This window comes from Hipposideros armiger, unplaced genomic scaffold, assembly GCF_001890085.2.
Source record: "Hipposideros armiger isolate ML-2016 unplaced genomic scaffold, ASM189008v1 scaffold_248, whole genome shotgun sequence".
Taxonomy (NCBI): domain Eukaryota; kingdom Metazoa; phylum Chordata; class Mammalia; order Chiroptera; family Hipposideridae; genus Hipposideros; species Hipposideros armiger.
Window position 1 is genome coordinate 2,155,055 of NW_017731598.1, and position 12,003 is coordinate 2,167,057.

The following is a 12,003-nucleotide window of genomic DNA, read 5'->3' on the forward strand; positions in this document are numbered from 1 at the left end:
ACTCCCCGCCTCCTTCCGCAGGGCTCTGAAGTGGCTGTGCACAAAGAGAGGGTTCAGGGAGGGCTCTCCAGGCTGAGCTGAAGGCACCAGGAACAGGATTTGAGGTTGGAGACTGGGGCGGGGTATTCCCCCACTGCCACATCAGGGTGATTTCCCGCCCCAGCACAAGAGCCCAGCCCAGCCAAACCAGCCCTACTGCTAAAGCCACCGACTGCCAGCGCTAGATGGGTCCCGAGTCCGGCCATAAATGAGGAAACTGAGGCTAACCAGCCCTCTTTCACACTTTACCACCCCCCCAACCTGGCATTCATCGACCCCTCCAACCATGTCTGCTGCGGTCATAGCTCCGCTACCAACTTAACTTGACTTGAGGGAGAGGGAGAGGGAGAGGGAAAAGGAGAGGGAGAGTGAGAGGAAGAGGGAGAGGGAGGGAGGGAGGGAGGGGGGGGAGAGAGAGGGAGAGAGAGACAGAGAGAGAGAGCGCAAGGAGACAGAGAGCCTCCACCTACAGTTTAAGGACCTGGCGTTGGGGGGGGGGCGGGGGTATGAGTGAAGGGGCAGTGCAAGGGTCTAGACCAAGCTCTGATCTGACACGCAGATACCACCATTTCACAGTAGACTGAGTTGTCCACATGATCCTAAAGGGTTGAGAGCAAGAGCAAAAGCCGTTTATCTTTCTCTCCCCAAATCTTTATCGTTCTCTCTCTCAACCTGCATGATTTTTGTCCTGGGGCAAAAGAAGCTTTCTAACTGCCCTGACTGCCCCTAAACCAGCAGCACTACAGGAAGAGTAATATTGTAGGCGGCCATCGCCGGGCGGGGGCAGTCGGGGCGCACTTCCTGGAGGAGGCGGCGCGTTTCGCGCGCTCGGAGCTTGTGAACCAGCCCCTTCCTTCACTCACCGGTGTCCAGGGAAGTGAACACGGCGCTCGGGATGGCTCGTCGGCTGCTGGACAGGACCAGCGTCTGCATCTGCCGGACTAGCTGGGGCATGCGGTCCCAGTGGCCCTCCGCGCGGCAGCGCTCCAGCTCACTCTCTATCTTCAGGTGGGAGCCGTGCGTGCCCTTCGCAGCCATCTTCGCGCGGGCGCTGTCATGGGAGGTGCTGCGGAGAAGTGGAGACCCGGCCGGGGGCGGCGTCCCGGCTGGGGCGCACAAGCGGGCGGGGTCCACGGGGGCGCGGGCGGCGGCCGGGGCCCGGGTGGTAGCGGGGGCCCGGGTGGCGGCGGGCGGGCAGCAGCACCCGCAGCAGCACCCAGTGCACTGCCTGACGCCTCCGGGCTGGGGCTTGGGCTGTGCGGCCCGGACGCGTCCAGGAGCAGCCTCCGCCTCCGCCGCAACAGCTCTTGGCGCTGCTGCAGCCGCCGGTGCTGCAGCTGCTGCCACAGCCCCCGCCCCGGGCCTGGGCGCCGCCAGCTGCGGACCCGCCCCTGGCAGCTGCTCCACCTCCGCGGGGGCGTGGTGCGGCCCCGCCGAGCAGGGCGCCACCGCGGCCACCGCGGCCACAGCAGCCAGGCGCGCGATGGGCGCTCGAGTCCCGCTCGGCGCCAGCATCCCGCCGCTATTGCGGCGGACTGGGCGCTCACTTTAATGCTGCGCGAAGTCCCGGGGCCCGGGGGCGCCTTGCTGCCCGCCTCCACCCCATCCCATCGGGGTTCTTGGCCTGGGAGACCTCAGCCCCGACGTCCGGGCTTTGTGTGGTGGCCCCGTCACCACTGCCGCCCCTGGCACGTCACAAATCCGGGGAGAGGCTAGTCGGCCCAGCGCCCCCAACTCAAGAGCAAGCCTTCCCAGGGGCACTGCTGCTGCCCGGGTCCGGACTTGCTGGGACGCGCGGGCCACGTGTGCCATCCCCGGGATATGCCGGAGGAAATAGGAGGGTTCCGAGCCCCTGGACTCTCTGGACGCCTCTACTCTGACAGACTTTTTCTTTTTGAACAGTGGAGTTCCTCTTCCCAACCTGATTCCCCTACACTAACCATATGGCCTGTCCTCTGGAATCCTGTTGTCCTGGATTTCTTAAAGGTTTTAAGCTCTTTCTCCAACTTGGTATTTATTTATTTCTTAATTCTGATGTCTAAAGACTGTGATCAAAGCTGTACAGAGCTCTTGGCAGGGCTTAGTCTGGCGCTGTGGTGTTCTAAGAAGTTCAAAGGATTACATGGTGGCCTGGAGGGAGGGGACGGATGAACACCCTTTGCCTGAGACAGGTTGTGGTGGCCCAGCTTCCAGTCCTGTGTAGGGATTGAAGCCACACACAAGAAATCACAGCACGACCAACAAAACAAAACCAAGCCCTATATTTAAGTGGCATATTGTGTGGCACAGACTGAAGACTCCAGAAAACTGAGAGTGAGAACAAGGTTTTTTTTTTTTTTAATTTTTATTGGGGAATTGGGGGAGGGGAACAGACAAGTTGCTGTTGTTTTTGTTCTTCAGACGTTGCTTCACTGGCCCAAGTTGGCACCATCATTGTGCTCTTCCCGGGCTAGGCAGATCAGTTGCCGGCTTCTGGACGGCCGCTCACTGCGGCTGCTGACCTCTCACGCTGGCTTCTGGCTACATACAGTAGTAGCCCATGGCAACCCACTGCCACAGGGGCTGCAGCCTACGCTGATGCCGGTTACTCAAGGCAGCCCAGCTCCAGGTCGAGCTGTTGTTCAGCATCTTAGCTGTAGAGGGCAGTGTCACCGACCCTCATATGTGGGATCCGAACCGGGGCCCTCTGGCATCCCAAGCCAGTTCTTAACCATCGCGCCACTGTGGGTCGCCGGTGACGGTGTAGGCTGCAGTCCCTTGCTGCAGTGGGCTGCCATAAGCTACCATGTGTAGCCAGCAGCCAGCGTGAGCGGCCAGCAGCCGCAGTGAGCTGCCGTCCAGAAGCTGGCGACTGATCTGCCTTGCCGGGGAAGAGCGCAATGATGGTGCCAGCTTGGGCCAGTGAAGCAAAATCCTCCACAAATAGACTGAAGAACAAAACAACAGCAAATTGTCTGTTCCCCTTCCCCCGATTCCCCAGCACTGTTCCCCTCCCCCAATTCCCCAATTTAAAAAAAAAAAAAAAAGCCTGCCTTCCTCCTCCATGTGAGGGTCTTCACCATTGCCTGACACATGACCTAGGGAGTGAGCTTGACCACTTTCAGTGTTAGGAGACTCACTGCTTCATGTTTCTGGACAACGGTCATAGTGGGAAAGTTTTTGTCAAGCCCAGGCTCCCGGTGCCTAGTCCCATTGGGCCCTTTGCTCTGCAACCCCCCGGGGTTATCTTGAAGGTAGCCTTCCTGCCCCTGACTCCACCCCAGCTTTCCCATGGATACCCTGTTCTCCAGGCTCCAAATGCAGCTCCACTCCTTGCTTGGAGTGCAGGATATTCTGACCTTGGGTCCTGCTCTGAGCATCTGAGGTCTGTTCTGAACTGGAGGCCAGGAGATAGATGAAGGAAAATTGGGACAGCTCTGGCAGTTAGAATTTAAGAGACAATTTACTCAAGTTACACACATTCCTTCTGGCCTACTCCTGTCAACTCCTCTAGGTGGCTTTTGATTGGTTACTCTTTGACTGCCCTTGCTGGTCACCAGAACTGGATTCTGCTAGGAGAGTGACTTGTGCATGTCCTTTGGGTAAGGGTGGACTGAGAACACACTGATTTGCCCCAGGTGTGGCATTCCCCAGAGTCAGTTCTGGGCCAGGCAAAGAAAAGCAGAGTTGTTAAGAAGGCAGCCATCATGGAAATAAGGAGACCTCCCCTCCTCTCTCCCTTCTCCCTGTTCTTTGCCACCCCTGCCCCCAGGCAACTAACTGAGAGGGAATGACTGCTTGTTTCTTTGAGGTGTGCTCCAATATTTGTTTGGGCATGGGCCAGGATGGGGAGGAACACCCCTTGGCAGGGAAAGCCCTGCCTAGTATGGTTAAAACTCATAAGGAGCTGCTCCTCAACACTGTGAAACACATGCTCCTCAACGCTGAGATCTCTTCGTGGCTCTTTTCCAACAGAGACAAGACCCTAGCCTACTAGTGACCAGCATTTTTTAGGGGAGTAAGAGAGACTGTGGGAACAAGAACAAAGAACCACCATGATTGTATCAGTTATGTTTGCCAACATAAAAGGCATAGTGTGGTGGTTGTTTTTATTTTTTAATAACCTGAAAGCTTAGGACAAATTCTGATAAAGACTGCTGTCATTTGCTAACTGGAAAATGCTACCAATATACCTTGCGAAGCTGATTAGGCGAAGCTGAGCTCATTGCTTACCAGAGGGATGGAGAGCACTGCATTGACAGCAGCGTCTCAGAGGAAGTAATGAAGTTCATGGGAGGTACATCAACTTGCTGAGAAATGTGTATTTTCACAGGGTAACAAAGATGGTACAGCACAAGGGACCATCTGGTTTAAAGGGAAACCAAGCCGAAGATTCTACTAGTTTAGCTGCCGCCTCAGACAAGGTGAGAAGGTTCCTGCCACTGTATCAGGAGAGAGGCTGTAGTAAACTATTGGTCATTTAAAAAAATTTTTTATTTATTTACTTGCTTTAATAAGAAAAAAGTTCACAGAATAATTTTTCCCCCTCAAGCTTCTATAAAATCCTGGCAATGTGGCAAACATTTTACAAAAATAGTTTAAGAACAATTAAAGTGCATATAACTCCTTTTTAAAGTTTATATTAACTGTGCTTTACTAAACAAAAAGGAAGTTTGCTTTTAATTTCCAGGCTTGTTGAAGGAAGCTATTGGTCTTAATTCTCATCAAGTTAAGGGCTTGGTGAGATCTATACTTTTAGGTTGAAAGGTTTATGCTATTTAGTTAGGCCTGGAATGGGAGATCATTGAAGAGCTCATTTGAACTCACAAAAAGTCTGTTCAAGTTTGGATTCCCAGAGAAAATGGTTACTGAAGACTTTGGTCAGTCAAATAATGGCATGGAAATTGCAGAAAAGTTGGGAATGCATCGCCTGCAGTGGCCAGTGAGACCTAGGAATCCTCATGCTTGTTTCTTAGTTATTGGTGGGGAACCTTTTACACAGCCAGTTGTTGGGAGTAAGATAACTACCCCCATGGGATAAATCTTGTCTTAGGTTGTGTACTTTCCTTTGACAAATTCAAATTGTTAACTTCTCTGGGGAACCCTCTGTGAGCTTAAAGAGTAAGCAGATCGATAAATCAGTCTCAGAGTTCACCTCATCTTTGGAACACAAAAGATGGTCCACATATTGGATAAGAATAGACTCACAGGGCAATTTGAACCTCTTGTGGTCCTGGCTGAGGTCTTATGAAAAGCAGAGGGGCACCTCAGTAAACTGAGGCATAGTGGTCCAGGCATGTTGTTGATTCTCCCTGGAGAAGACAAAACAGTTACTAACTTTAGATTTAAAGCACAATGTACTTCTACAATTGTGACAGTCAGTCTCCTTAGGCATTGAAGATAAAATAATATTTGAGTTTGGTTCCAAAGGGAAAGGGAAGCAGAGAGTGAATAATTTATTTATGGCCCTGGGGACGTAGGCAAATTCATATTCCTGCCCACTGGGTTTCTCCATGGGACAATAGGAGGGTTACAGGATTGAGAGGACATATGAAGACTCATTTCTCTTTAAGGCTTTTAATTATTAGTTCTATTCCGTCTTTAGCACTTGTTTTAGAAGTTGTTGTGCTAGTTTGGGTGTGTCAACCTGATTGAACCTTGATGGGTTTAGCTCCAGTAGAATAGGTAGAAAATCAGTAGACTTTTTTGCCCACAAGAGAGCTTTAATCTGTGCTAGATCTACACACAAAAGTACTAGTAAATCAATATCCAAATTAACCAGGACCTCCCAGACTGGAAGGAAAAGACCATCAGGAGAGCATTCACACAATAAATTCTTTGCTGTTAAGCTAATGTGTGTAGTGTCACAAAGGAGACAAGAACACTCCTTAGTTAAATGTTCAAGGCCGACAGTTAAGGTCTGGGGCCTGGAGAAGGTGTGATGAAGATTATTAGACAGATGCAGAACTGGGGCAGTTTGTGGACTTCAAGGAAAAGGTATAATAGTGCTCGGGTTTAACACTGATATTGTGCCAATATCGATCAAAAAGTTGTAAGGTTGTCCTTTAATTTTTAGAGAACTGTTTCTTTGCAAATTTAAGAGTAGAATGAGAAATTGAACACCTTAGTTGATAACTTTTGTTTTTCTTTTTCCTTTAGTTTCTTCTAGAGCTCTTTCAAAATAGAATTTTCAAGCTTTTGGACGTCTGGCCATGGGGGTGTTTTCCATTCCACTTTTTGCTTGCAATTGAAATCCCCTATTTCTAGTTTAAGGCCATTCACAAAAAGATAAGAGGGAGAGCCAGGGTCAAGTCTGCTTTAGGATTTACTCTTGAAAACTGCCCCTAGGTGTTTAAGAACCTATTCCTAAAGTCTCTATCAGACTTTTTTTTTTTTTTTTGGCTTGAAGAACTGAGTCAGAGCACAATGTATTTTTACATGAAAGATCAAGGACAGCCTCCCAAAGCCCTTGACAAACACCTATGCTTTTCTAATCCTCTTCAGGTTCCTATGCAATTCAAGGTCTTTTTAAAGTCACCCATTCTGACTTTTTCATTGAACTTTTTGCATCTAAGAGTGCTACTAACATATATCTAACTGCTCTGACAATATGTCCCTCAAACTATCCTAAATTTCTTTGCAATGTTCTGTCTTGTCTAGATTCTAGACCTTGGAGAGTCTCTGACAATGGCTTTCAGCTGAGAATGAAACCAGAGCTCAAAATTCACTATGTGAGGTTTTCCCTGTGCTGAAGGAGGTTTGCCTTAAAGAGGTAAGTAAGGTTTGGGGTATCTGGCTGGCTAGGAGGGAAGGGGAGTAGGTCAGAGGGACAGTTAGGTCAGCAGGAGCTGGAGAAGCACAGGATGGGGGAAGAAGAATAGTAGGTTTGAGTTGTGATTTGGGGGGATCTATAAGACAGATAGTTTTACAAGTTGTTCACATTTTTCCTTTGCTTTGGCCGAGGAATTTGTTAAGAAAGCAATTTTGGAATCCTACTTCTTTTGGATGCTTCTTTATGCTAATAAAAAAATGAAGACCATGGGATGTTTGGGATTGTGTTCCCTTTCATTCTAAGACACTTCTCAGGTAAATAGCTTTGTTCATATTAAAAACTCCTTGCAGTGGCCACTGTAACTCTAAATTATCCTTGGTGAAATTATGCTGATTAGAAAGATGAGTGCACAAATTTGGGCTACAGCATAAATACATGTAAGAAGCAGAAGTTGGATCGCAGGAAGGCATGGACTGAGGTTTATATTGAGAGAGCTGTTTGAGAGCATGGGAACGGTCAGTTGAGAGTTGCTTATGTCTCCTTCGGCTCAGGGCCCCCCAACCTCACAGCTAGACCTTATCCAACCACAACTCTGATGATGAATTTATAGTGCCCAGCAGATGGAGGGTGTGGAGAGATCTCTGCTGAACCAAACTCTCACAGACAAACAAGTCTGAGAAAAGTTCTCATAAGATGTGGATCCAAAAGTCATGCCTCCCAAATTTCAGGCTAACCCCCATCTGAGCTTTGTATCTCTTCTCTCTTGCCTCCTCAATAAACTTATTCTTTCAAATTTGTCCCCTCTACTATTGCTTCAATTTCATTTCTGCTGGTTCCTTCCCAGAAGGATTTAAACATTCATAAGGCCCTCAATATTAAAGACAGCCCTTCCTGGGTCCTGTGTCCCTCTCTAGCTACTTTCCTTTCCCTTCACGGCCAGTGCTTGAAAGACTTGCCCAAACTTGCTATACCCAGGGCTTACCTACCAGCCATTCATCACTCACTGCAATTTGGTTGCTGCCCAGCACGCCACATAAACTGCTCTCTGAGCCCCAAGTGACCTCACATTGATAAATTTCAGTTCACATTTGAGTCGATATCTTGCTTGACCTTTGTATCACTTAGAAATGCTTTGGACTGCAAGTAACTGTCTTAGAGTGACAGTTCTCCCCACATAACAGAATATCTGGAGTTAAGCAGTTGCTGGTGCTGGTTCAGCAGCCCCATGGCCTTGGGGCAGCCTTTCTGTAATTCTTCCCCGTTTCTCTTCATGGTTGAGGATGACTGCTGAGGTGGTACATCCTTCATTCAGGGCTGGAAGAACGGGAAAGGTCTGCACCAGTCACTTGTCTGTTTTTATCAGAAAAGCAAACTATTTCCCAAGTTCCCCTTGTTTCATTGCCCCGAATTGTGTCACGTGGCCATCTAACTGCAAAAATGATTAACATTTTTTAGGCTTTATTGTGGAGATAGATAAGAGAAAAGAGGGTTGAAATGGAAACTGGGCTACCACCAAGCATTAGAATTTTTAAGTCTTCTAGGGGCTGGCTTTTGTGTACTCAGTTGTAGTTGAGGCAACTCAAAACAACAGCTGTAGGTAAAGATGCCACACATAGGCATCTTTGCTACCTTGGGCCTCAGTCTTATATCCTGATAAAGCTGCCTCTTCTCTGTCTTCACTTGTGCTGGCTTCAGCTTGGGAATACAAAGGAAATTGTTTATTTCAACCCAGCAAGGCTCCAAGTTGTGAGATTTGGCCAATTTAGGTTGTAAGCTGTAGGTAAGGAGTTCCTCTCTTACCAAGGCCTTATTTAATCTCTGCTTTCAAATCAGTTATCTCTCATCTCGATTTGTCACTCTCTTGAAGGACTTTGCTAAAATCTACTAAGAAAAATGCATTAATATTCTATATTCCTGAGATTTCTCCTACAATACAACTTTGGTTGGCATGTGGTTTATATCCAAATCCAGCAAGTGACAGCAATTCAACAGTTTCACTACTGCTTAACAAGTTGGTCATCAACTTTCAATTTGGAATAGAGAGTATTCTCCACTGGCTACCTTAATCTTTAGTTAGCCAATTCCACATTTTAGTGTCTGTTTTTTATGTCCTACTTCTGGTACCAAATGATTTGCCTGTCAGGAATAGGATCACCTGCAAGTTTATAGACTTCTTGCCTATAAATGGCTTACACAAATGTACAAGTTATGATCAAACAATACGGTGAATGTTTGAATAAAAAATTTTTTTTTACAGTAAAGGACACATTGCCTCTCAGAATACTCCCCCTCCCTTTGAACACACTTATCCCATCATTCTTGTCACTTTCTGAAGCAGTCCTAGCAAGTCCTCTTTCATGAGTGTCTTTAGTTGTGCTGTCATGGCTGCCTCAGTGTCCTGAATCGATTCAAAAACATTTACCTTTCATGATCATTTTGACTTTGGGGAAGAGCCAGAAGTCTCATGGTTCCAGATCCAGTGAATAAGGTGGATGAGGACACACTATAATGTTTTTATTTGACGGAAACTGCCACACCAGAAGCGATGTTTGACACGGAGCCTTTCCATTGTGATCACAAAATTTGGTGAACGCTGCTGCCAAGTACCATCCAACAGAAAGGCAGGGATTTTCAATATGGGAAGCGGCATGTTGAATCTTAGTAACAGTGTGTGACAAGTTTCAAGTTATTTGGTGCCGTCAGTTGGGTTTGAGCTATGGTTGAGACAAGGCGTGCTTTACAGTGTGCCATAAATCATGGATCACGAACAATGCATTAACATGAAATGGGAAAACAGTTTTATCCTCCATCATGACAATGCTCCATTTCACACATCACTTCTGGTATGGTAATTTCTGTCAAATAAAAGCATAAAAGCATTACGGTGTGTCCTCATCCACCTTATTCACCGGATCTGGCATCATGTGACTTCTGGCTCTTCCCCAAAGTCAAAATGACCATGAACGTTTTGAATCGATTCAGGACATTGAGGCAGCCACAACAGTGTAACTAAAGACACTCATGAAAGAGGACTTCCAGAACTGCTTCAGAAAGTGACAAGAACAATGAGATAAGTGTGTTCAAAGCGAGGGAGAGTATTTTGAGGGGGATTAATGGCAATGTGTTTTTTTACTGTAATAAATTTTTTTTATTTAAACATTCACCATATTTTTTTTATCACACCTCGATTCATCTCACTTATAGATGAGAATGGGGCAAGAACGGAAGCAGGGAGGTCAGTGAGAAAGCTCTGAGTAGCCCAGGTAGCAGAACATGGTTCCTTGGGTGTCAGTTATACCTCAGTAAAGATCCGGGGGAAAAAAGAATAGCTCCTAGAATTTTGACTTAAAAAACTAAATGGATGGTAGTGACATTCTCTAATATAGACAAAACAGAGAGCTATATGTTTGGGGTGAAATTTAGTATTTTGTGGAACCAAGTTAAGTTTGAGATGCCAGTTAGAGATTCATGTGGAGATGTCAAGTAGGAAGTTATTTATAGGAGTTAGAATTTACGGGTGGAGGTCATTGTGAGAAATACAAATTTTGGAGTCATCTGCTTATAAATGGCAACAAAAACCATAAGACTAGATGAAACCACATAAGAAGAGTGGGTAGGTAGAGAAGAGAAGTGAACTCAGGATAGAACCCTGGGCACTTTGATATTTATAGGTTGAGCAGAATGAGAAGTCAGTGAAAAGAATCCAAGAAAGAATAGCCAATGAGGTAGGGGGAGTGCATGGTGTCAGAAAACAGAAGCAAGTATTTCAAAGTGGGAGTGATTGTGATGAATAGCAGTGAGAGGCAAGTAGAAACTGAATGAGAATGTATCATTTGATGTAAAACATGGAGATTGAAGTTTCAGTAGTGTGGTGGGACAAAAAACAGAGAGCAAGGCTACATGACAATGGAAATGGTTTATTAGAGAGGGAGCAATTGGTGATTCAAGACAGAAAAGGATAAGAGCCACAGAAAAAGTGGAAGCATTGGTTAAATAGAATGAGAATATTTTATTCATCTATCAGACACTGAGATTCTTGAAGAAAGAGAACATATCTTATTTGTATTTGTATCTCTAGTAACTCCTAGCTTAGTGCCAAGAATATGAGATACTCAAGAAATGTTATTGAATTATTGAATAAATGAGCAAATGGAATGGATGGATGGCAGATGCAGGGCTGGAAAATGAACTAGATCAAACTAACTCAAACTTCAGAGTAAGGAAAGGAAAAGGGGTATAGAATTAATAGGGTTTCTTCAGGGACTTTGGAATCCTGGGAGTTTTCTCTGGGATAGGGTTAAAAGATTTCAAACTCAGATGAATGTGAGAGAAGGAATGAGTCACTGTCAATGGCAGTTGTCTTGGCCAACTTTCAAGGCACTGATCTGCTAAAGCAGACTACAGGTAGGGCTCTGGGACCATCTACTTACTTAACCACTTTCTTTCCCCATCTCCCTTTCTGGATCTAAGCTCATATGAAAAATGATTATGGAGACAAATGGGAGAAGGGATTTTTTTAAAAATGACAGTTCCACATTTATTTACCCATGGTCAATAAATAGTCACTGAATGGCAGTCTTGTATACGAAGAAAGGTATAAGGGCAGGGTTATGAGAGGCTTATCTATTCGTTTCTTTTGTTTATGGGTCTGTTTTCTTGTTGTTTTGGAATGCATGTCTTCTATTGAGATAGCAGCCGATTTCACGAACTACACAGGTAAAGTTGTCTTTGATTTGGGCACCCCACAAAGTCTTGGTGGGACTCCTATACGAGTGAATAGGTATTGTAGATGATGCCGCTTGCGGAGAAAGCAGTCAGGAAGTAGTCCAATCTTGGAAACACAGGATTCAAGGCCGGCTCCAGCGTCTTCTAGCCATTCCATTAGGAAAGGAATTAGGATTCCTATTATCTCTCTTCCCAGTCTGCAGTTGGAGGAACCGCAACACCTGTAAAAGAGGAGGTGGAAGCGGAGCTGGAAACTAGCTTTGTCATCAGCCCCATCCGTTTTCTCCCTCCTGCATCCCACGCTGGACCACATTCCTGGGGGTTTCGGGGTTGACTAGCAACCATCTGGGACCCTGGGGATTCAGGTGGCCCAACTCAGGCCCTAGCCGAGTGTCGCCTTCGGGAAGGCAGGCAGAACTGCATCTTCCTGGTCCTTGCTGGGCCGGAGCCCGTTACACGTGGAATCACCGGAATCGTCCCCACTTGCC

At 46.7% G+C, this 12,003-nt stretch overlaps 2 protein-coding genes across 3 annotated transcripts in view; one reads left to right on the plus strand and one right to left on the minus strand.

Moving 5' to 3' along the window:
* The window catches only part of TTC7A (tetratricopeptide repeat domain 7A), a 129,791-nt gene extending 128,362 nt beyond the window's left edge, over window positions 1-1,429 (minus strand). Inside the window, exon 1 of the mRNA XM_019655863.1 lies at window positions 903-1,429. Coding sequence (XP_019511408.1) covers window positions 903-1,077 — 175 coding nt within the window. The 5' untranslated portion in view covers window positions 1,078-1,429. The remainder of the gene's footprint in view (window positions 1-902) is intronic.
* MCFD2 (multiple coagulation factor deficiency 2, ER cargo receptor complex subunit) overlaps window positions 958-12,003 on the plus strand; it is a 21,196-nt gene continuing 10,150 nt past the window's right edge. Inside the window, exons 1-2 of one of the 2 annotated variants that reach the window (XM_019655867.1) lie at window positions 958-1,047; window positions 6,679-6,790. The gene's annotated coding sequence lies outside the window, so the exon portion shown is untranslated. Of the gene's footprint in view, window positions 1,048-4,351; window positions 4,443-6,678; window positions 6,791-12,003 lie in introns of those variants that run through there. The other variant, XM_019655868.1, reaches the window with a different exon arrangement.